General features: G+C 44.4%; 2 protein-coding genes and 1 non-coding gene across 7 annotated transcripts in view; all 3 read left to right on the top strand.

Moving 5' to 3' along the window:
- Positions 1 to 9,498: 9,498 nt before the first annotated feature.
- Positions 9,499 to 11,768, top strand: CNBP (CCHC-type zinc finger nucleic acid binding protein). 5 transcript variants are annotated; one of them, XM_049766553.1, is made up of 4 exons: positions 9,499 to 9,646; positions 9,738 to 9,830; positions 10,000 to 10,198; positions 11,100 to 11,768. In XM_049766553.1, the coding sequence occupies exons 1-4, from the start codon at positions 9,523 to 9,525 to the stop codon at positions 11,215 to 11,217; spliced, it is 534 nt and encodes a 177-aa protein (XP_049622510.1). In that variant the 5' UTR covers positions 9,499 to 9,522; the 3' UTR covers positions 11,218 to 11,768. The 5 variants fall into 5 exon arrangements, with proteins under 5 accessions (XP_049622510.1, XP_049622508.1, XP_049622509.1 ...); XM_049766551.1 differs by having other exon boundaries at positions 9,738 to 9,828; positions 9,992 to 10,198; XM_049766552.1 differs by having other exon boundaries at positions 9,738 to 9,828; positions 9,995 to 10,198.
- A 2,902-nt stretch (positions 11,769 to 14,670) lies between these two features.
- Positions 14,671 to 24,399, top strand: part of ISY1 (ISY1 splicing factor homolog) — a 28,111-nt gene continuing 18,382 nt past the window's right edge. Inside the window, exons 1-5 of the mRNA XM_049766094.1 lie at positions 14,671 to 14,678; positions 17,339 to 17,507; positions 20,735 to 20,757; positions 22,141 to 22,192; positions 23,354 to 23,419. Coding sequence (XP_049622051.1) covers positions 14,671 to 14,678; positions 17,339 to 17,507; positions 20,735 to 20,757; positions 22,141 to 22,192; positions 23,354 to 23,419 — 318 coding nt within the window. The remainder of the gene's footprint in view (positions 14,679 to 17,338; positions 17,508 to 20,734; positions 20,758 to 22,140; positions 22,193 to 23,353; positions 23,420 to 24,399) is intronic.
- On the top strand, positions 21,210 to 21,316 carry LOC125998310 (U6 spliceosomal RNA). Its single transcript, XR_007491901.1, has one exon. It is a non-coding gene; the product is annotated as a U6 spliceosomal RNA (small nuclear RNA).

Below are 24,399 nucleotides of genomic sequence, written 5' to 3' on the forward strand. Positions count from 1 at the left end.
GGGTTAATTACACGGAGATAAGTTGATTGAACTTTTAATTAGCTGGCTCGTGGGTTTTTTTTTTTTTTTTCTTATATTTACTTCACCCTCTCCGGTTTGAGAACAGCTTAAAGTCAGTTTTCTTTTGAATCGGGGGTTGGTTTTCAAAGGCACAAACCGGGTTGCGTGGTGCTGCCACATGTTCCCTCCACAGTGTCAGCCACGGGGCACTTCCCGAGGAAGTGACCGCCTCTGTGTTGGGGGAGCTCGAAGGATCGCGTGGACGGGTTCAACAGGGCGAGAAGCCAGGAATCTGGATTTCTGGCTGCTCGGCCTGGGGCCACACCCGGTGGTGACTCCCTGACTGCGGCGGCATTTTACTGCTGACTGGCTCCGGGGACCCTACGGGGCGCTGGGATCGAACCCAGGCCACCTTAGTACTGCTTCAGCTCCTTGCTAGCTTTGCTTTGAAGGTAAAGGAGGATGAATGTGCTTTGCCCTCCCCAAATACGACTTGAAAACTACATTTTCTTCATTTGCAGTCTGGCAGAATTTGGAGAGAAACAAAGCCACTTATTTTCTACATTCATGAGCTAACTGGAAATTAGATGAGCGACTTTTAGCCGTGTTTAAAACGCTTTTAAGTTGAGTGTAAAGTTTTGAGGTAAATTAAGATTTTGTGAGCTCAGAATTTTGGTGCAGCGTGGATTGCAGCAGTCTTGCACGGGCCAGCCCAGCTTTGTCCCCTGACAAAGTTGCTCCTCCCTTCCTATTAAGGAATGGTGTAAGCCCCAAAACCCAAAATAACATCAGAAAGATGTTCTTTACCCTTCTCAACAGAGCATTTTTTAAATCTTTATAAAGAATTAGTTCGATAGTGGCTTAAACAGTTCCCTGTAACTAAGCCCATGCTTTTTTAGTTTGTCTACAAGGAGCTCTGTGTACTGGAGCATTAAAGGAGAATAAGAAGTTCCCAAGCCTGAATTAGGGAAACACATTTTTTTCCCAAATTACAACTCTTCATAGGTTTTTTTCCTTAACTACCGTTTGCATTTGTTTATAGTTTGCTTTAATATACATACCACATTAGGAAACTTGGGTGGGATTTTTCTTTGGGTCCAGAAAGTCTGTTTCTCTCCATTTTGATAGTCAAGTGATAATATTTTGAACCAAATAGAAGACCAAGAGTACTTTTATTTATACACGGACATTTGAATATATGGACCAACAGTTTTTAAGGTATTTAAAATAAAAGATCTTCTAGTGCTGGTACAGCTTAGCTGACATGCAACAGACCTAGATTTCATCCCAGGAACTTTGTTGGTCACCTGAGCCCAAGCCAGGAGTGATTCCCTGAGCACAATCAGGAGTCAGCCCTTAGCAACACCAGTTGTGACCACAAAACCAAAAATAAAAATTTTACATGGTATATATACATAAGGCAGGGTTTGTTTTTTTTTTTTGTTTTTTTTTTGGTTTTTGGGCCACACCCGTTTGACGCTCAGGGGTTACTCCTGGCTATGTGCTCAGAAATCGCCCCTGGCTTGGGGGGACCCTATGGGACGCCGGGGGATCGAACCGCGGTCCTTCCTTGGCTAGCGCTTGCAAGGCAGACACCTTACCTCCAGCGCCACCTACCCGGCCCCAAGGCAGGGTTTTTAAACCAGACATAGAAAGTTTAAAAGAATTCCCAATTCTTTTTTTTTTTTTTTTTTTTTTTGGCTAAATACTTGACCACCAGTCTGCTTTGTCCTCTGCAGAAGTGCAAAGTCTATATTTTGTGTGTATAAACGCACTTGTAAATGGTCAGTTTTCCTCTTCCTAAGCATCCTGGCCTGTTCTGGGGATTCCCAATGGGTCTCACTTAATAGACTATGACCTGTGACAATGACTGGCTTACTGCTATAGTAAAGGCACACTAATTCTCAGTAGTAGACTGTGTCAGTAGAGTGGACCATTTTCGTGTGCAAAAACCTGCTGGAATTACAAATTTGTGACCACAAAATTCCAAAAGATGGAGTCCAACACTGCTCTCTACTATGAAAATGTGACCACCTGGTATGGCTCTGTAATTACACAAATGAGGTCATTAGAAAAAAGAAATCAGGTGCCAGTCTTTGAGTCAGTGCTTAGTAGAGGTTAAATCACTAATTTTACTTAGTAAATTCTGGAAAGCTCAATGGTGATAAAATGTGAGAAATTCATTTACGGCATTTTTCTTCTCCAATTTTTGGCTTATGAGTACTTAAGGGGGTGGCCACAGTGACCAAGTACGGACCTAATCTTTTACTGAATAAAATTGTTTCTTGTACAGATTTATTCCAATTTAAATAAAATGTATACACAAATTCCTGTTATTGCAGAATGATTAAACATTAAGTGTAACCATGTATTTTCAATTATGTACTAAGAATTGGCTCCAGTCACCTGGCACAGTGTTCAGGGGTTACTCCTGGCAGGCTCGGGGAACCATGTAGGGTAGCAGGGATTGAACTGGGTCCCTCCCAGGTTGGTCACTTGTAAGGCAAATATGCCCACGTCTGTGCTGTATCTGGCCCCTTTTTGAAGTTTCTAGGTATATCACTTTGGACAAGTCAGTTGGCTTCAGATCTTCAGTTTCATTTACCAGTAAATGGTAGCAAGACTCATAATTTATTAGATTGTAAGGATTATAGATGTTTATTGACTCTTGACTCAATAGTGTTTAGTTATTGATTAAAAATCCTTCAGGAATTATTGCCAGGCAGATGTGGATATGAGAAACCAAGGTTATACAGTAATGCAGGAACCCAAGATAATGCAGAATTGCTTCTAGTTTTGTATGCTTGTTCATTCCTCTCTAGAATGCAGATAATAGTAAAAAGTGATTTTGGGGCCTTGAGAGGAGATGGTCATGGGTAAAGTGCTTGCTTTGTATGGGGCTGACCCAGGTTTGATTCTCTGAGCACAGCCAGGATATTTGGGACCATTCCTGGCTGTATTTGGGGCTTTCTCTAATGGCTCTGGTCAGGGTTCACTTCTGGTGGTACTGAATGCAGTGCCTGGGATTCAAAGATAAATTATTTGGGTTTTGTCCTTCAGGAATGTGAGTCCCAGATGAGTGCATGAAAGGCACTTTACCTGTTGTGCTCTCTGGCCATATATATAACAGTTTGTTTTTATTACAAGAGCCTGGAATGTTTCTGTATTTTGTTGGAAAACTAATCAGACAACATTGAATTAATGCACCTCAAACTACATTTGGTTAACATGGTTACAGTAATAACTATAGGGAGGATGTATATGGCAAATACAAATGTGTACGCAATTTAAACCATATAAAACAGGTTTCCCACAGTTGTCTTTTCTCCCAAGTATGCCTTTGCTATGTATTTTAACTGTTTGCTGGCATTGATGGAGTTATTAATAATCCTTTATTGGCACTTAGTTACTGTGGCCTTGTATTTGGAGGCGTAGAGCTGTCACACTCTGGTTCTTCACGCAGAAGCTACTCCTGGTGGTGCTGGGAACCATATAGGATTGGATTGAATCTGGTCAGATGCCTGTAAGACAGCCCTATGTGCTGTACTATTGCACTGGCCCTGGGCATCGTGTAATGTTTTAGGTAGTTTAATACGATATATTAATGAGAAAATTTTTAATCTGTTAGTACCAGCTCAGGACTTAAAGTCTGAATGAATGCAAAAATAAAGTTGACTGCTTTAGTTTGTGTAAAGAAAATTAGCCCCCCTCACGAGTGATAGCACAGAGGGTAGGGCATTTGCCTTGCACGCTGCCTGCCTGGGTTTGATTTCCGCATCCCATATGGTCCCCCGAGCCTGCAAGGAATAATCCATGAGTGTCGGGTTTAGCCCCCCCCACCCAAAAAAAATGAAATAGAGCTCCAAATTGAGTTAAATAGGTATTTCTGCTAGTTCCAAATGTATGTTAGGTTATCTGGAATTTTTCTTAGTCACTTCTCCATAGGATAGAGATTTTGTCAGATGGGAAATTGAATGTTAACAATACCATTCAAATTGAAAACTGCTTGTTTTGTTGACTTTGGACTGGGTTCTAATCTGCTTGTAAACTAATTGAATTGGGATGAGTGGAAGGGAAAACATGGCTTTGTAAGCCATAAGAAGCAGATCTCATATAACAACTCATAACAGATCAGTGTTTTTTTTTTTATTTTTTTGTTTTGTTTTTGGGTCATACCTGGTCATGCTCAGGGGTTACTCCTGGCTGTTCGCTCAGAAGTCCTAGCTTGGGGGACCATATGGGACCCCGGGGGATCGAACTGCAGTCTGTCCTAGGCTACTGCTGGCAAGGCAGACACCTTACCTCTAGCACCACCACACCGGCCCCACAGATCAGTTTTCTATTTGTCATTTTATTTTAGGGGTCCACACCCCATTGCTCAGACTTATGCCTGACTCTGCTCAGGTTTTACTCAGTGACTTCAGGACCATATGGAGTGTGAGGGATTGAATCTTATTCAGCTGCATGCAAGTACCCTGCCTGTTATTCTCTAGTCTTATTTATTATTATTTTTCTTGTTTTTGGGTCACACCTGGCAGCACCAGGAGTTACTCCTGACTCCACGCTCAGAAATTGCTTCTGGCAAGCTTGCTGGGGGGCATATGGGATGCCGGGATTCGAATTACCTCTGTTCCGATCTGCTGCATGCAAGGCAAATGCCCTACCTCTGTGCTGTCTCTCCAGACCCTTGGTTTCATTCTTTTAATGATTATAAGGTAATATGGTAGTTTAGGCAAGCAATTTAAAAAGTGCCCTGGGGACTGGGGATCAGTTCATTGGCAGAGAAAATGAGGCCCTGGGTTATTGTCACTTCCTGGCAATTCAAAGTGTCCCAGCCTACAGCTGGGAGATGTGGTCAGATACTTTTATAGAGTTGGCATTTGAGCTTGCTCTGGAAAGTTGGATAAGGTTATGACAGGTGGAGGCACAGCAAAATTCTAGCCAAGAGCAGACAGTGGCAGTTCGGTTGATATTCTTTTTTTTGTTGGCCATAGCTGACATTGCTCAGTGGTTACTCGTGGCTCTACACTTAGAGATTACTCCTGCCAGTTTGGGGGAACCATGTGGGGTGCCAGGATGGAACCTGGGTTAGTCGTATGGAAAGCTCCCTACCTGCTGTGCTAGATCACTCCAGCGCCTTGGTTTCCATAATTCTGGGCTCTGTTACCCTACTGCTTTAGGCATGTGCTGCCAGAGTGATAAAGGAATTAAGTACTTGTCTAACATGTAGCCAACCCTGGATTCATTCCTGGCGCAACTATGTCTTCCTCTTAAGTACTTGGTGTGGCCTCAGGGGGAAGGAAGTAGCACGGATTCTTTAAAGACCTTTTAATGTATAAAAATGAATATTGTGGGCCAGAGTGATAAGAGGGATTGCCTTTGCATGCTGCAGACTGGAATTCAATCCCTATCACCACGTGGTCACCTGAGCACTGCCACCTGGGATCCAAAGAATCAAAGGGGAAGAATAATAGTTAAGTGGGACTCATTTTGTAGTATCTCTGAAGCAGTGGAAATAACTGCTGGTATACTAAGTAGAGGCAGGTACACTAAAAAAACCTTCCTACTGGTATTGAATCTTTCTTAGTGGATGAGGAGGACTGGGAGAAAAGGGCTGTACCTGCCGTGCTTGGCTCAGGAGTGACCCCTGGTGGTACCTGGATTGGACCATTTGAAAGACAAGTACCTGACTAACCCTATGTATTGCTGCCTTGCCCTGGTTTGCAAACCTTAGAAACCTGCAGGCTAGAACCACTTTGGACTGCCTTTTTGGAACCTATTTTTTAGTAAGTTGTATTAACGTTCACAGGCTTGCAGGTGTTTTCTTTGGACAATTAGTTGAAAATTTCTGGCTGGCTAGGTAGGTAATAAATAGAAAGCAGGTTGCATAGATAGAACCTAAGGTTACTGGGATTTAGAATTGTAGATTTTTGGTTTTGAGCTCTGCTTACTTCCAATTAGATAGTGTTTTTCTTTTTTCTTCTCTTTTTTGGGGGAGGGGGTTTGGCCATACCCAGCAGTGCTCCGTGGTTACTTCTGGATCTGTGCTCAGAAATCGCTTCTGGCATGCTCAGGGATCTATATGGGATGCTGGGGATTGAACCAGGGTTGGTCCCACATCAGCTATGTATGTGGTCAGCTGTGTGCAAGGCAAATGCCTTATCTCTGTGCTATTGCTCCGGTCCCCAAATCAGTTTTTATTAGGTAACTATGACATTTATAAAAGATAATTGAAAAATATTTAGGCCTGCATCAGTGATACTCAGAAATTACTCTTGTTTGACTCTAGTGACAATATTGGATGCTGGTGAGAGAACCTGAATTGGTTGTGTACAAGGGAAGCACCCTACCCATTCTGTATCTCTTCAGCCCTTAAAATAGGAAGATTCCTGGAGAAGTTTTATGCTTCTATGTCTATGTCTATATATATATATATATATATAATCCTTCACCAAATCCACTACTAAAGTTCTTAGGGATAGAATTACTTTTAGGGAGCTTGTGTGGCTAGGGTACTTTAGAGCTGCTCCAAAGCTGTTGGTTCTGTGCTGAGTCCTGTGCCAGGAATGTTTTTTGCATGTAGAACCAGGAATAACTAACCCCTGATGAGCATCAGGTGTGGCTCCAAAAATAATTCTTTGGGCGGAGGGATAAATTATTAGGAGATCGATCATGTGGGCTAAGGGATGTGTCCTATTCATTCATGGTGCTTCGGAATAATTTTTTTCTCTTTATGATATAGGGGTTGGGTGGAGAATCAGATCAGCATAGGAGGAGGTGGTACAGCATTCATCTTGTCATGAGGCCAATTCCGATCTAGAACTCCTGAGAACAGAGCTGGGAGTAGTACCCCAAACACTGTTGGGTGTGTCCATTCAAATTTAATTGGGCAGGGTTTTTTTTTGGTTTTGGGTCACACCCGGCAGTGCTCCCGGGTTATTCCTGGCTCCACCCTCAGAAATCGCTCCTGGCAGGGTTGGGGGACTATATGGGAGGCCCGAATGAATGACCTTCTGTGACCTTCTGCATGAAAGGCAAACGCCTTACCTCCATGGTATCTCTCCAGCTCCCTAATTGGGCAGGTTTTAAATCATAATTTACTGCAGCAAACCAAATAACGAAGATGACTTTTGGGGGAGGTGCACACTACAGTGATCAGGGCCTGTGTGGGGTTCTAACCCAGGTTAGCCTTGCCTTCCCCCTTGTACTAGCTCTCAGGCTCCATAAATCAAAATCAGACAAACTTATAAAACTAGTTAAGGTGGGGCCCGGAAGGTGGCGCTAGAGGTAAGGTGTCGCGGTTCCATCTCCAGTGTCCCATATGGTCCCCCCAAGCCAGGAGCGATTTCTGAGTGCTTAGCCAGGAGTAACCGCTGAGCGTCAAACGGGTGTGGCCCAAAAACCAAAAAAAAAAAACAAAAACCAACAACTAGTTAAGGTAGGAAAAGGTAGATTTTAATAATAATTTATTGGGGAGCTATCCCCAATGGTGCGCAGTTACTTTTGGCACTGCTCAGGATCACTTCTGACGGACTCATGACCATGTGGGATACCGGAGATTGAAACTGGGTCAGCAAGGCAAGCTCCTTACTTCAGTACAAGTGCTAGCCTAGCACCCTTGGGGTTTGTATTTTAAAAAGACAACTTAAAGAAAAACCAGCTTCATTTTGAAATCTAAAAAAAAATACATTGATGTGACATAAATGTAAAACTCAAAGGCTTCGTTGGTCAAAGATAACCATTTTTTTCTATGCTTTTTATTGGGAAGGGGTGCCACAGCTGGCTGTGCTCAGTGATTACTATCAGTTCTTCTCTGGGGTTACTCTAGATGGCTTGGAGGAATAATGAGGAGCCAGGGGCCCTTAGTGCTCTTCTGCAACTACACCCCCCCCTCCAATACTGTCTCCCAAGAGCTATCTTGGGCCCTAACTCAATTGTTTTATTATTTGAGGTGGGTTTTAGACCACTCCAGGTTGTGCTTCAGACCATAAGTGGTTCTTGAAATCAAACCACTCTTGGCTGTGTATAAGGCAAATACCTTATTAATCTTGTGCTATCTTTCCAGCCTGTTTTGTTTGGTTTTTGAGCCACAGCTGGCAGTGCTCAGTTTAACTCCTGGATCCATAATCAGGGATCACTTGGCAGGATTCAGAGACCTTATGTGCTGCCAGGAATCATGCCCTGGTTGACCACATGCAAAGTGTCTTACCTGCTGTACTGTTGCTCTGGCCCTAGCTTTTTATATATTTTTATTTTTTTTATATTTTTACATATTTACTGAAAGTTGCTTGTTACTCTGGCTCTGTGCTTAGAAATAGCTCCTGGCAGGCTTGGGTCCCATATGGGATGCCGGGAATCGAACACAAGTTCCCAAGTCGCCTGCGTTCAAGGCAAACACACTCCCCCTGTGTTACCACTCTGACTTCTCTAAATTGTTTATTGGAAAGTCACACTCAATTGTGACCCGTGTTTCTGACTGCTCAGGGATCATTGTTAGAGATGCTGGGGATTAAACTGGAGTTGATCTTATGCTAGGCAAGCACCTTAACTCATGTACTATTCTCTTCAGGCCTTTGCTTTTACTTTTTTTTTCTTTTTTGGTTTTTGGGTCACACCCGGTAGTGCTCAGGGGTTACACTGGTTCTGTGCTCAGAAATCGCTCCTGGCAGGCACATGGGACCATATGGGATGCTGGAATCCGAACCACCGTCCTTCCGCATGCAAGGCAAACACTTACCTTCATGCTATCTTCTGGCCCCGACCATTCGATTCTTTTTTTTTTTTTTTTTTTTTTTTTGGTTTTTGGGCCACCCCCATTTGATGCTCAGGGGTTACTCCTGGCTATGTGCTCAGAAATCACCCCTGGCTTGGGGGGAATCGAACCACGGTCCGTCCTATGCTAGCGCTTGCAAGGCAGACACCTTACCTCTAGTGCCACCTTCCCTGCCCCACCATTCAATTCTTAAATTAGATATGGAAATAAATTATTATTAATTATCTTGAATAACTGATGTTAATTAATAGTCTGTTCCTTACCATTAATTAACCAGGTATATTTCATGAATATTAATGGTTCTGAAGAGGGAAATACACCGTGCTTTTGTTTTGTTTTTTTTTTTTTTTTCTGTATTTTTAAGGGATGGGGCACGTCCTGTGGTGTTCAGGGCTGCTTCTAGATCCAAAGCTAGTAACCCTACCTTTTGTACTATCTTCAGCCTTGTTTTTTTCTTATATATAAATTACAAAAGCGGTATGGGCTAGGAACTCTGTACCAGGATTGATGTGTCTTCCATGTACTTTGGTTCTAACCTGGCACTATCTGGCTTCTTGAGAGCCAGCCCCCCGGTGTGGCCTTGAAAGTTCCTGGCCTCTACCATTATGATGGCTCTCTGGTTCCTGGGGCCTTGGAATTGAGCTTTATGTTGTGTGTATTGTTGAGAGTGCCTTTAGGAATTAAAAGCTAAATAAAAGACCAAGTAGATTAATGTCATATTTTTGTGTTTTGAAGATCTAACTGCAACCATGAGCAGCAACGAGTGTTTCAAATGTGGAAGATCTGGCCACTGGGCCCGGGAATGCCCCACTGGTGGAGGCCGTGGTCGTGGAATGAGAAGCCGTGGCAGAGGTGGTTTTACCTCGGATAGAGGTATTTTTGTCGAATAAAAAATTATGATGTATGTCAGTATTCATTACTATCAAGACTGGTCTAATTAGCCACATCTTTTGTTTCTAAATAGGTTTCCAGTTTGTTTCCTCGTCTCTTCCAGACATCTGTTACCGCTGTGGTGAGTCTGGCCATCTTGCTAAGGATTGTGATCTTCAGGAGGATGGTAAGTATTTAACACTTTTTATGTTTTCCCAGAGTGTGGCGAGGGAAGCATGTATTGCTCTCACGTAGCATTGGGAGAAATTTTCTACCTGAGACTTTGTGTAGTAGAGACAGTAGTACTTTGTACAGGTTTTATAGTCTTGGTCTGCTTCTTTTCCTTATTGTTGAAGCCTGCTATAACTGCGGTAGAGGTGGCCACATTGCCAAGGACTGCAAGGAGCCCAAGAGAGAGCGAGAGCAGTGCTGCTACAACTGTGGCAAGCCAGGCCATCTGGCTCGTGACTGTGACCACGCTGATGAGCAGAAGTGCTATTCTTGTGGAGAATTTGGACACATTCAAAAAGACTGCACCAAAGTGAAGTGCTATAGGTAAGGTACTACAATGGCGTTGGTAGAAAGCTTGTTGCAAAGATTTTTTTTTTTTTTTTTTTGGATTTTGGGTCACACCCAGCAGCACACAGGGGTTACTCCTGGCTCTATGCTCAGAAATTGCTCCTGGGATGCTGGGATTCCAACCACCGATCTTCTGCACGCAAGGCAAACACCTTAGCACCATGCTATCTCTCCGGTCCCTGCAAAGATTTTTTTAACAGTGGCATGGCTTTATAGCTAAGAAAGAAGGAAAAGGGGCTGGAGTGATAACTCAGTGTGTAAGGTGTTTTACTTGCACAGGGCCCACCCAGGTTTGTTTGTTTGTTTGTTTTTTGGGCCACACCCAGCGGTGCTCAGGGGTTACTCCTGGCTGTCTGCTCAGAAATAGCTCCTGGCAGGCACGGGGGACCATATGGGACACCGGGATTCGAACCAACCACCTTTGGTCCTGGATCAGCTGCTTGCAAGGCAAGCGCCGCTGTGCTATCTCTCCGGGCCCGCCCACCCGGCTTTGACTCCAGCTTCCCATTGGTCCCTTGAGCTCTGCTGGCTCTGGCCCTAAAAGAAACAAAAAAAGGACTTTGTGAATGATTATACGCATTGAAAGTTGGCTTGGGAGCTGATCAAATTTTTCAGCATACATAACTAGCATTCTCTATGTATATTTTTGTACATTTTTAGCCACACTCGATAATGCTCAAGGTTACTCCTAGCTCTGCACAGGGAAATCACTCCTGGCTGTTCTAGGGAACCATATGGGAAGTGGGTAATTGAGCCAAGTTGTGTGCAAGGCAAGTGCCTTAACACTACTGTCTCTCTAGTCTCTAAGGTCTAATTTATTATCTTTCAAAAGTCATTTGTGACACCACTATGAGAACTTGTCTTTCTTTTTTTCTAGGTGTGGTGAAACTGGTCATGTAGCCATCAACTGCAGCAAGACGAGTGAAGTTAACTGTTACCGCTGTGGCGAGTCAGGGCACCTTGCACGGGAATGCACGATTGAGGCTACAGCTTAATTATTTTCCTTTGTCGCCCCTCCTTTTTCTGATTGATGGTTGTATTATTTTTCTCTGAATCCTCTTCACTGGCCAAAGGTTGGCAGATAGAGGCTACTCCCAGGCCAGTGAGCTTTACTTGCCGTGTAAAAGGAGGAAAGGGGTGGAAAAAAAAATCGACTTTCTGCATTTAACTACAAAAAAAAAGTTTATGTTTAGTTTGGTAGAGGTGTTACGTATAATGCTTTGTTAAAGAACCCCCTTTCCACGCCACTGGTGAATAGGGATGGATGGGAAGTGTTGAGTCAGACCAGTAAGCCCATTCTGGGTTTCTTGAATATGTTCCCATGTAGGAGATAAAACCAATTCTGGAAGTGACTGAACTTCCATAAACAACTTTAATTTTAGCATAATGATGGCCTTGGATTATCTGACCTCAGTAGCTATTAAATAACATCAAGTAACATCTGTATCAGGCCCTACATAGAACATAGTTGAGTTGGGAATAAACAAAATGGAAAGCACATGTGTGTTGGCTTTCCGAAAGAAATCAAGCTGTGACGGGAATAACACATCACAGTCACAGTCTTGATGCTAGATATTCAGAGGGTGATTACACACATGTAAGAGTACTTCTCCTGTCAGAGTTAACCTAAAATCCAGAGTTGACATCTATGCTCAAGAGCTTAGCATAATTTGGAGCTATTCAGGAATTGAAAAGAATTGCATTTTCACAGAAATCAAGATGTTATTTTTGTATACTATATCACTTAGACAACTGTGTTTCCTTTACTGTAATCAGTTTTTAAAGTCAGATGGTAAAAGCAACTGAAGTCCTAGAAAATAGAAGTGTAATTTTAAACTACTCAATAAAGTTGGAGGAGGAAGGGGAGTTTGACTAAAGTTCTTGTTTGTTTCAAATTTTCATTACTGTATATAGTGCAAAATGCTATATTAAAGAGGGCAATGTGGAGGACTAAAAAGTCAAGTTTGGACTTTTATTTTTGTACTCAGCCATAGTTTTGGTACTGTCCAGTAGTGATTACAATGGAACATATGCTTTTGATGCCTTCTCAGATGTGCAGGGAAATAGAAAACATATCTCAATGTCCTTTGTTCATGTTCATTTGGGATATTTTTTTTATTTTGGGTCATACTGGCAGTGCTCAGGAGTTGCTCCTGGCTCTACAGTCTGGCTGGGCTCGGGAAACCATATTGGATGTCCAGGATGGAACCTGTGCTGACCATGTATAAGGCAAGTAAGTGCCTTACCTGCTGTACTCTGGTCCCCCCAAAAGACAATATTAGAACTTCTTTGCTTCCCTAAACTACTTTTGCATTTATGCTAAGCTTCTACCAGTGTTTTCTTGGAAGGTCCTTTGCTGCACAAAAGTGTGCAGACAAGTGTTCTCAAAACTTTTTGCGTTGACACTGATTAAACTGCGTGTGCAACCTAAGAAATCTGTGTTGTTTGAATGAGCATGCTCTCCAAAACCCCCATTAATACCTTGTGCAGCAAAATAGCCACAAAGGGACCTTCGCCTGAATTGCACTCAGGTGGAGTAGAGCCCTGGGAAGTAATTGACTTAACAGGTTGGGGGACCTGGCACTGCTGGTGACTTCCAGGATTGAAGAGTGCTGCATGCAAGGAAAGTGCCTGACTGCTGTGTTAGCTCTCTGGTCACATCACAAAAGCTAGGAGAATTTCAAATACACTCTGTATGCCATCAGCTCTTGAAATCATTCTTTATCCTGGTGGTTCTCAAGGGCTACTCATGGTGCTTAGGGTAATTCTGTGGCGCTAGGGATTTAACCTGTGGCTTCCACATACAAAGCTTGTGCTTGGCCCTTTATGTTAATACCCAGTGTTAATACCCCAGTTACTAGTGTTTTATATTGTATATTTCCCTAGAAAAGCTAATTTATAGACCTTATTTCTGGGTCTTTACTAGCAGAGTTGACATTTTTTGTTTTTATTTTTGGATCACACCCGGCGGCACTCGGGTTACTTGACCTGGCGCTACACTCAGAAATTGGCTCCTGGCAGGCATGGGGGACCATATGGGATGCCGGGATTCTAACCGCCCTACTGCTGTGCTATCTTTTCGGCCCCCAGAATTGACATTTTAACTTCTGATTTTGGGGTGGTCATACCTGGCAGACTTGGGACCATGTGGGATGCTGGGATTCAAACCGAGATCTGTCCTGTGTTGGCTGTGTGCAAGGTAAACCCCTTTCTGCTGTGCTATCGCTCCAACCCCTGACATTCTATCTTTTGTTGGGTGTTGGGAATGGGGACACATCTGCTGGTGCTGGGAGGGACCTGTTAGCTCTGCTCTCAGGGATTAACCCAGCAATGTTGGGGGAAGAACAAGTAGTACATGGGATCAAATTACATGCAGTGGGTCAGGGTGATAGTCTAGTAGTGCTTGTTTTGTAATGGCTAACATGGGTATAATCATTGGCATCTCATGGTCCCCTGAGCACTGCCAGAGTAGTTTCTTTTTCTTTTTTTTTTTTGGGCCACTCCCGGCAGTGCTCAGGGGTTACTACTGGCTGTCTGCTCAGAAATAGCTCCTGGCAGGCACGGGGACCATATGGGACACCGGGATTCGAACCAACCACCTTTGGTCCTGGATCGGCTGCTAGCAAGGCAAACGCTGCTGTGCTATCTCTCCGGGCCCCAGAGTAGTTTCTTAAGTGCAGAGCCTGGAGTAACGCCAGAGTATTCCGGGGTAAAAAAGATATAAGAGATTTAAGAACTGTTTTGGGAAGTAGTCTGTCAATAGGAAGAATAGAACAAGTATCTTCCCCCAGGGAAAAACGAAAATCTACATGCAAGACAAGTACCTAAACCTGTGTACTCCCAGTAAAATCCAGAAGTCTCACAATTTGTACAATCACTTCTATGGATTTTTTTTTTCTGACCACACCCTTTTGATGCTCAGGGGTTACTCCTGGCTAAGTGCTCAGGAATTGCCCCTGGCTTGGGGGAATCGAACCACGGTCCTTGGCTAGCACTTGCAAGGCAGACACCTTTCCCATCTGTTCTCCAATTCCAAGACCATGTTTAAATTTTTAATTGCAACACTGCTGAGCTGCTAGACTTTTATTAGTTTCACACAACTTCTGTAAACTAATTTGGTCACTGAAAGCATTATGTATTAGTTTAGGATGCCAAAGGTTTACCATGTTGTGCATTTCTTCAATACTTAGGCCAATGGCCCTTCCATGCAGCGTTGCTTTGGAACTCCAGCCCTTCTAAACTGGGTGCTTGTGATGATATTGGGGTTAATAGGATCACCAGATAATTCAGCTCAAAATTGCCTACTTTTATTTATAATTAACACTTGGAAAGTCCTGCTCATTGGTTTCAAGGTTGATTGGATTTGTGGGCATTGTGAGGGTACATTCTACCCATGTACCTTCTCTCCATTGAAGCTTTAGTGTTTGACATCTTTGGGGGTTGTGCTAATGGCAAGGTAAGTAGGGAGGGACCTGTGAGTTTTAATTTTGGCATTTAAAGACAAGACATTTTTGGCCCACATCCAGCAATGCTCAGGGCATACTCGTATGGGTACCAGGGGAATCATGCGACTGCCCCACACAAGGCAATTGTCCTACCTGCTGCACTATTTGTGTCTTTAACGTAATAGCTATGTGTCAGGGAATGTGGCTCAGTGGCAAAGAAGAGTTTGCTTATATATGGGCTTAATTCCCAGTTCTGCAAGAAGATGAGATGCTGGGATCGAACTCATGTCAGCTGTGTGCAAGACATGCACCTTATCTGCTGTACCATAACTCAACCACCAATGTTTTGTTTACCTTGACCTCCATCCTGATTGACTCCACTTGTTTTAAAGCCAAGACTGGAGAGAGCTGGGAAGGCCGGTTGGCCTCAATCTAGCCTTTCTGCCTTTCTAAAAGGAAGTGATTCCTAAACAGGTTTATAGATATACTGAGCCTTGAGTTGTGGCCCGAAACCATCCCAACACTACCTCTGAAAAATCAACGAGTTTGTTTCTAAGAACTTAGATGTTCATTGTGGGTGGGAACCAGTAGCCTCAATACTTGCAGTTTCTGAGCTCAAGATGGCAGTTTCCACTATCACCTTCCTCAATTTAAGGGGGAAGGCATGTACCCTATTTTTCATGAGCTACCTGAGTGCACCTACTCCTGTGACTTAGTTCCCATTAGCCCTTTAACCAGAAATCACACCTAGGTGCTAGAAGGCGGGGGAGTCTGGTATGGCTTGATGTTCACCTAAATCTTCAAAACACGTTCTTGTCATATGCTGCTTGGTGTGTTTTGTTTGCCCCACATGGGCAAGTTTGAACAGTAGCCCAGTGAACTTCTATGCGATTGTCCTTTCTGGTCCTGAAAAGTCCGGACGACCCGTTCCCCAATTGTCCAGCGCAGAATAGTGAAAAAGGCACGTGCTCAGCAATAGCAAGCAAGTTCCGTTTATTTATTCTGGCCGGTCAGAGGTTCGAAACGTGCTCAGAGCTGAGCAGAGGTTGCGAACCTCGAGGTCTGAAATCAGGTGGTTTTTATACAGTTTTCAGGTAGGCTGTGCTATTTTTACAGCAGAAACAGGAATGGGCTTTGATGTAGGAGAAATTGGATCTGGGTCCGGAGATAAGGATGATCCTCAAGACGATTTCTGCGGGGTCTGTAAAACCATGGAAGCCAGCAAATGGGTACATCAGCGCCTGTAGCTCAGTAGATAAGAGATGAGCAGGCAGTTAAAGGAACATAACTCATGGTCTGTTAGGATACATTGAGGGGAGGGTGAGGGGGAACATTGCATTGCATGAGAGATAGACAACTCCCATCAGGAATGTGTAAAGGGGAAAAAGGAACAACCTTAGGGGAAAATGTTTTTCACTTCTTTCAGTCCTGTACCACAGGCCAGATGCATCCCTCACAGATATGTGCCTCGGCTCAGGGCTGCAGTTGGGGTATCCACCACCCCCAGAATCACACCACACACAGCTGCCTCAGTTGCTGATACCACGCGGGTGTAGCCCGCAGAATCAATCTGTTAGAGGCTTCTTTCATCGAACAGACCCTTGCTAAAGGTCTTCTGGAATGTGACCATCACTGGCTGGCTGTGTTTCTGGACAACATACCAACTTTGTAAAAGAGCTTCCACCTCCAAGGAAGTGTGGCCTTTTATTCCTTGGACTTGGTTCAGCACCAAATACATCAGCTCATTTAGGAGAAACGCCAAAAAAAAAAAAAAAAAAAAAAGGTAAAGCTCCGCATAAGTTACAGGTTAAAACTTCCAGGCAAATGCAGACTAGTTACACCAGCACCCGTGAGTTAGACGGTGGAGCTTCTACTGGAATTTCAGGGCATCGAGCAGAGGCGGGTTCATGATTTTCATCCAGCCTGTTGTGAGTCCATTTAATCAAAATTTGTTTTTTTGGTTTTTGGGCCACACCCGTTTGACACTCAGGGGTTACTCCTGTTTAAGCGCTCAGAAATCGCCCCTGGCTTGGGGGGACCATATGGGACACCGGGGATCGAACCGCGGTCCTTCCTTGGCTAGCGCTTGCAAGGCAGACTCCTTACTTCTAGCGCCACCTTCCCGGCCCCCAGAATAATTTTTATTCAGAACCATAAAACAAAAGGATCAAAGTTTCACTGTCGGGAGTGAACCAAGGGGGCCGGAGAGACAGCATGGAGGTAAGGCGCTTGTTTGCCTCGCATGCAGAAGGACGGTGGTTCGAATCCCGGCATCCATATGGTCCCCCAAGCCTGCCAGGAGCGTTTCTGAGCGTAGAGACAGCAGGAACCCCTGAGCGCTGCCGGGGGTGACCCAAAAACCAAAAAAAAAAAAAAAAAAAAAAAAAAAATCAAAATGGGGGGTACCTTTGGAATGAGCAACAATCCAGTCACCACCCAACCTCAATATATACCAACAGGCCTCTCCCCTTCTTCCGCAGTACCAACAATTAAAGAGGGCGAACTTGAACCTGGACAGGCCACTCACACTGCGCAGGCGCTAAAAATCCTCCTAACCACTTCCTTTCTGTGCGCATGCGTGTCGACGCGCCCGCCATTGATTCGCCAGGGGGGGAAAAAAAAAGCTTCCTCCCGGAAGGGGTGTGCCCTTTTGGGCCTTCCAACCAATCAGATCTGACCACTTCCGGTCCGTCGCATCCAATTCTTCCGACCGGAACTTCAGTTCCTCGCAGGCGTGCGCATCTTCAGTTCCTATCTGGACCCACAGCCCCGGCTGTGAAGTTCGTTCGTTCGTCCGGGTTGCGGGGTTCGAGGCCGGCGGCGCCCTCACTAGCATTATGGTGAGTGTCCTGGGGAATTGGGGGTCTTTTTGTGCTCAGGGGCGCCCCGCTAGACGTTTATGTGGGTGGGCTCGGTGCTTTGGGGATTCCCTTCCGGTTGCAAGGACTAAATGGTGTGCAGTGGCTCTGCACAGTGCTCGCAGAGTCCAGGTGTAGGGCCTTCCCCCTCCTCTGGGTCACCAGGGACGAGTTGTGGAAATTGAGCAGAACAGATCATGCTTTGGGGCCTCCTTTCCTTCCTTCCCAACACTTGAGTGACCATGCAGCCCTTTGGAAGGCAGCTAGGCCCCAAATCACTTCTCCCCATATTCTTTATTTTTGGGGGGCGGGAAGGGATGGGCTCTAACCCAGGTTTTACGTGTGCAAGTCACGCATGTGACCATCGAGCCACAGCCCTGCCACCTGGTGCTGCTTCTTCAAGGCTCACACTCCTGGCTCTGTGCTCAGGGACCTGGTGGACTCCAGGAACTACATATGGGATGCAAGGGACCGAACCAGGGTCTCTTGCATGAAAGCCAAGCACTCTGTTGCTGCACAGAAAATAGTCCAGAGATGCATTATTGCTCTGGCTTATCCTTTTGGGGATTTTCATTTTCTGGTTGTTGGGTCACACTGGGTGGCGCTCAGGGATTACTCCTGGCATTGTGCTCAGAAATCACTCCTGGCACTCTCGGGGAACCATATGGGATGCCCGGATTCGAATTGCTGTCCATCCTGTGCTAGTTACATGCAAGACAAATGCCTTACTGCAGTGCTATCGCTCTGGCCCCTTGGGGTTTTTCTTTTCTACACTCTGCTAATCTCTTCTCACTACTCCCTAACAGGGAGAAATATCCCTGGACCTTTATGTTTTTTATTTCAAAATTTCAGGGTATTTATGTGACTCTCACCATCATACATTGGTATTTGTGGACTTTTATCACTCAGATGCATGCTTTTTTTTTTTCTTTTTGGCCTTTAGGTTTTGGTTTTTGGACCAAACCCGGCAGACCTCAAGGGTTACTCCTAGCTCTATGCTCAGAAATTGCTCCTGGCAGGCTTGGGGGACCATATGGGATGCCGGGATTCGAACCACTTTCCTTCTGCATGCAAGGCAAACACCCTACCTCCATGCTATCTCTCTGACCCCCAGATGCATGCTTTTATCACATCAATTTGTAGTTGTTGTTTTGGTCACACCTGGCAGTGCTCAAGGATTGATCAATCCTGGTGAGCTTGGGAGACCATCTGGTGCCAGAGAACCTATGTAGGCTGCATGCCTTAAGACAACTATTGCTTTACTATTTTACTGTTTAATTAATTGATTTTTATTTATTTATTTATTTACTATTTTATTTATTTTACTATTTTACTGCTTTACTATTGCTCCAGCTGTCTTGGCACTGTGGTTTTAGCATGAACTAGGTAGACTTTGAGAAATACTAAATTGACTATTTGGAAACTGTAGGCTTTAGTGAAAGAATTTGTACATGTAGGCTGGTCCTTAAGAGCAACCTTGCCATCCTAGTTATTGGTAGGTACTTTATTATTTACCCACCAAGCATGAGCCAAGTTTGTTTCTGCCTTTATTGGAAGGGAAAATAGACAGGAGGTTTATTTTATATTATTTTATTTTACTTTTTTTTGTTTGTGGGTCATACCCAGTGGTGTTCGAGGGTCACTCCTGGCTCTGCACTCAGAAATCTCTCCTAGCAGGCTTGGGTGACCATATGGGATGCTGGGAATCGAACTGGGATCCAACTGGGGTTGGCCGCATGCAAGGCAAACACACTACCACTGTGCTAATTGCTCTGGCCCCCAGACAGGAGGTTTAAATGGATCTTTGGCTTCACTTTGCCTGCCATCTGCAAACTGCACACCCAAGTTTCTTCACATATTAGCTCACTGTTTCATCACAATGACTTTTCATGAGACAAGCGCTTTCATTCTTGTAATGTAAGGAACCTGAGGCTTGAAGAGTATGCTTCTCAGGGATAGTAAATAGAGTAGCTAGGAGTGAAAGCCAAGGTCCCACTCAGCAAGAACGTGTTACTCACACTGAGATCTGGAAAACATTATCTGCCTGATCTGTGTTTATGGAATAAATCACATATTAGTGTAACTGTGCTTATCTACGACTCACTTTGTAGGGGCCCGGAGGGATAGCACAGCGGTAGGGCATTTTGCCTGGCATGTGGCCGACCTGGGATGGATCTGGCTCAATTCCCAGCTTCCCATATGGTCCCCCAGCCTGCCAGGGGCTATTTTTGAGTGTAGAATCAGGATTAACCCCTGAGTTGCAACAGATTTGGCCCAAAACCAATGAATCAATCAATAAAGTTAAAAAAAATAGACTCAGGGGGCTGAAGAGATAGCATGGAAATAGGGCGTTTGCCTCTCATGCAGAAGGACGGGAGTTCGAATCCCGGCATCCTATATGGTCCCCTGAGCCTGCCAGGAGTGATTTCTGAGCGTAGAGCCAGGAGGAACCCCTGAGCCTGGAGCCGGAGAGGTGGCACAAGTGGTAGAGCATTTGCCTTGCTACTCTCTAACATAGGACAGACCGTGGTTTGATCCCCTGGTGTCCCATATGATCCCCCAAGCCAGGAGTGATTTCTGAGCGCATAGCCAGGAGTAACCCCTGAGCATCACTGGGTATGATCCAAAAACAAAATAAAAAAAAAAAAAAAGGAAATTGCTCCTGACTTGGGGGGCCATATGGGACTCCAGGGGATCAAACTACAGTTCTTCCTAGTATAAGGCAAATGCCTTACTGCTTACACCACCATTCTGGCTCCTCACCAATAAAATTTGAAGGATGAATATAAGTTAGTCAGTTCCAAAAGACAGGACAGTGGAGAAGAAAATATGATTCGAATATATGGAGTACCATAAAGTACCATAAAGCCAAGATTTGGATTTTTTTTTTTTTCCTACAGCTATGCTCAGCTATTCTCAGATCTTACTAATAGCTCTGAACTCTTCTGATAAACTTGCGGGGGACCACATGGGGTACTGGGGATTGAACTCTGATATGCCTTATGCAAGACAAGCCTGTTATCCTTTATATTATCCCTTTGAATGTGTGGGATTTGGATTTTTTTTTTTTTATTTGTTGGTACTGGGGTTGATATACTAATTCTTAGCATCTTGTCTGTGAATTTGTCACTTTCAAAATTTTCTTTGAAACTACATTTTTTTTTTAAAAAAAGTTCTTTCATCTTCTTTTTTCTCGTCTTTTATTTTAGGCTCGAAATGCGGAAAAGGCCATGTAAGTATCAATTTAGTGTTAGTACGTTTAATGTCATTTAATCACATTCTGGAGTGCTTTTTGCATTTGATTCTTTTGTGGGTATTTGTGGTTCTTAGGCTACACCTGGTGGTACGCAGAGGTTACTACTGGCTTTCTGCTCAGAGATTACTCCTGGTAGGCTCAGGGACCATATGGGATGATCAACCCAGGTTGGTTGTGAGCAAAGCAAATTCTCTACCCACTGTGAGCCTTTAAGATACATTTCAGGGGGCCTGGAGAGATAGCACAGCGGCGTTTGCCTTGCAAGCAGCTGATCCAGGACCAAAGGTGGTTGGTTCGAATCCCGGTGTCCCATATGGCCCCCCGTGCCTGTCAGGAGCTATTTCTGAGCAGACAGCCAGGAGTAACCCCTGAGCACCCCCTGGTGTGGCCCAAAATAACCAAAAAAAAAAAAAAAAGATACATTTCAGGTGCTCGCTTCGGCAGCACATATACTAAAATTGGAACAATACAGAGAAGATTAGCATGGCCCCTGCGCAAGAATGACACGCAAATTCGTGAAGCATTCCATATTTAAAAAAAAACAAAAGATACATTTCAGGGCTAGAGAGAGAGCTCAACGGGCTGGAATGTGCTTTATATACAGGAAGCTCAGGTTCAATCCCTTGGGCCTTTAAGCACCACAGGGAGAAACTCAAGTACAGAGCCAGGAGTGATCCCTGTGCAAACTTCCCCCATGAATAAGCAAACAGAAAGTTATATTTCTGTATTTGCCCTTCTGTTCACCCATGTATATTTTTTGCCATCTTCTAGTACTTATGTTGGATAAATGCTCTTTTTTTTTTAACCCCTTTAGTTTTTGAGCCACACCCAGTGATGCTCAGGGGTTACTCCTGGCTATGCGTTCAGAAATCGCTCCTGGCTTGAGGGACCATATGGGATTCCATGGATCGAACCCAGGTCCACCCTGGGCAGCTTCATGCAAGGCAGATGCCCTACCACTGTGCTATTGCTCCGGCCCCCTGCTGTGGATCTTCATTGTTTAGGAACACAAATAGCTTTTTTTTCCCTTTTGGATTTTGGGGCATACCCAGAAATGCTGAGGGTATGTTTCTGACTCTTTGCACAGGAATCAACTTTGGCATTGCTTGGGGATTATATGTGGTGCCAGTCGGTTGTCAAACGAAGGGTTATAGCATGCAAGGCAAGTGCCTTACTTCCTTTACTCTCTCTGGCTTATAGAGCTCTTCTTGTGTTTCATCTTGGAACATACAAACCCATAAGTTAGTAATTTCTGAAATTTATATATGAATGACACTAAATGTAGTCCTGAGCTGAGCTAACCTATCCAGGAATTAGAAAGTGAACAGTGTCTGATGTATCTAATTCTGTTCCTCCTAGGACGGCCTTAGCAAGATTTCGCCAAGCGCAACTGGAAGAGGGGAAAGTGAAGGTTGGTGTTGGATCATACTTATGAACTGTACCAAAAATGCCATTTTCCCATCTCCCCTATAATAAGATGGTCGCTTCTTTTTACTGTCCCAGCTTGATCTAAGATTGAGGAATAGGAAATGGGATGTGTACTGGGGAAAAGCCCAACTCACAGAGATTCAGCCAGGTTAGGGAGAAGTACTATTTTTCACATTGTTATGTTTTTTTTTTTCTTCTAAATTATAAGTTTGGGAGTATGTTTGTTCTAAAGTAGCCCTCTTTTCTTTTTTTCCCCTTTTCTTTTTGTTTTTGGGTCACACCTAATGGTGCTCAGGAGTTTCTCCTGGCCCTGCACTCAGAAACGGCTTCTGGCAGGCATGGGAACCATATGGGATGCTGGAATTTGAACCATTGTCCATCCTGGTTTGGCTGCATGCAAGGCAAATGCCCTAGCCCTTTTTTTTTTTTTTTTTTTTTTTGGTTTTTGGTTTTTTGGGCCATCCCTGGTGATGCTCAGGGGTTTCTCCTGGCTATGCGCTCAGAAATCACTCCTGGCTGGGGGGACCATATGGGACTCTGGGGATTGAACCAAGGTCCATCTGGCTTAGCTGTTTGCAAGGCAAACGCCCTGCTGCTGCGCTATCACAACCCTCTTTTCTTAGGGTACTATATCTGGACCATAGAATGGATGTGACCTCCATTTATGGAACAGTTTCTCTATTGGACAGTTAACTTTTCCAAAAAATTATTTTTGCACTAGATACAGTGCAGTCAGTGCTTTTGCTTTGTAATTGTTCTAAGGAGGAGTTTTGTTGTTGTTGTTGTTGTTTTTCTAAAGAGGAGTTTTGTTTTGTTTTTGTTTTTGTTTTTTTGGTTTTTGGGCCACACTCGGCGGTGCTCAGGGGTTACTCCTGGCTGTCTGCTCAGAAATAGCTCCTGGCAGGCACGGGGGACCATATGGGACACCGGGATTCGGACCAACCACTTTTGATCCTGGATCGGCTGCTTGCAAAGCAAACGTCGCTGTGCTATCTCTCTGGGCCCAGAAGGAGTTTTTGAGTGCGGCATAATATCCTGTGTATTTAGGCCATGGGTTGCTTTAACTTTAGGCCTGAGTCAGTTGTAATGGCTGCATAGAAAGCATCTAAGTGGTACGGTAGTCATGTCTTATTTTGTTTCTTAGGAAAGAAGACCCTTCCTAGCCTCAGAGTGTACTGAGCTGCCCAAAGCTGAGAAATGGAGGCGGCAGGTATATTTTATGTGAATTTCATCTATTTATGTATTTATTTTGGAGCCATACCCAAATAGGAACTACTCATAGCGTAGTGCTGCTGGTGATTGAAGCTGTGACTCCAGAAGGTTAAAAAATGCTCTCCAGCCCTCTCAGCTACCTCCCTGACCCCTAAATTTCACCTTAATACAAGGAAGATGTCTTTCTTAGGCCACACCTAGAGATGCTTAGGGGCTATTTCTATGTGGTACTAGGATTGTACCTGGGCCTCCATATCTGAATCATGTATTCAGCCCAGTAAGCTATCTCTTTAGGGCTCCCCTTTTTTTTAAGTTTTGGGCCACACCTGGCTTTGCTCAAGGATCATTTCTGGTGGTACTCAGAACATCATATGTGATACCAGGGAGGATTAAACCCATATTGGACATGTGACAAGTCAAAATACTATTTTTTTTGCTTTATATAGGGACCATTCTTCTAGTGCTCAGGAGACCAGGTGGTACTGGGATTGCAGTGCTTATGTGCCAGTCCCTTGAGTTCTTTATCTCTTTTTTTTGGGGGGGTGGAGGTCCCACACCTCAGTGTGTGATGGTCAGGGCTTACATCTGACTGTTCACTCAGCATTTGTGCCTTGTGCCTGGTGGCTCTTGGGGGATCATATGAGATGCCGAGGATTGAATCTGGGTTGGCCATGTGCGAGGCAAGCACCCTACCTGTAGTACTATCGCTCCATTCTCTTGTTGTTTGTTAGTATCTCTTTTGCTCTTTTTGGTGGGGGGGGGGGGCACACCTGGTAATGCTCAGAGGTTACTCCTGGCTCTGCACTCAGAAATCGCCCCTAGTTTGGGGAACCATATGGGACGCCGGGGGATTGAACCACGGTCCATCCTAGGCTAGCACATACAAGGCACATGCCTTACAACCTGTGCCACTATTCCGGCCCCTGTTAGTATCCTATTTATTTTGGTATTTGGTGACTTCCAGCTATGTGCTCAGGG

The sequence above is a fragment of the Suncus etruscus genome, chromosome 20 (genome assembly GCF_024139225.1).
Source record: "Suncus etruscus isolate mSunEtr1 chromosome 20, mSunEtr1.pri.cur, whole genome shotgun sequence".
Classification (NCBI taxonomy): Eukaryota; Metazoa; Chordata; class Mammalia; order Eulipotyphla; family Soricidae; genus Suncus; species Suncus etruscus.

What these genes read in the sequence shown, in the direction of transcription:
- CNBP (XM_049766551.1), top strand. Translation starts at nt 9,523, where the DNA reads ATGAGCAGCAACGAGTGTTTCAAATGTGGAAGATCTGGCCACTGGGCC. An exon ending in TGGTTTTACCTCGGATAGAG is followed by an intron (nt 9,647 to 9,737) that starts GTATTTTTGTCG and finishes GTTTCTAAATAG; the next exon opens with GTTTCCAGTTTGTTTCCTCG. An exon ending in GATTGTGATCTTCAGGAGGA is followed by an intron (nt 9,829 to 9,991) that starts TGGTAAGTATTT and finishes TCTTTTCCTTAT; the next exon opens with TGTTGAAGCCTGCTATAACT.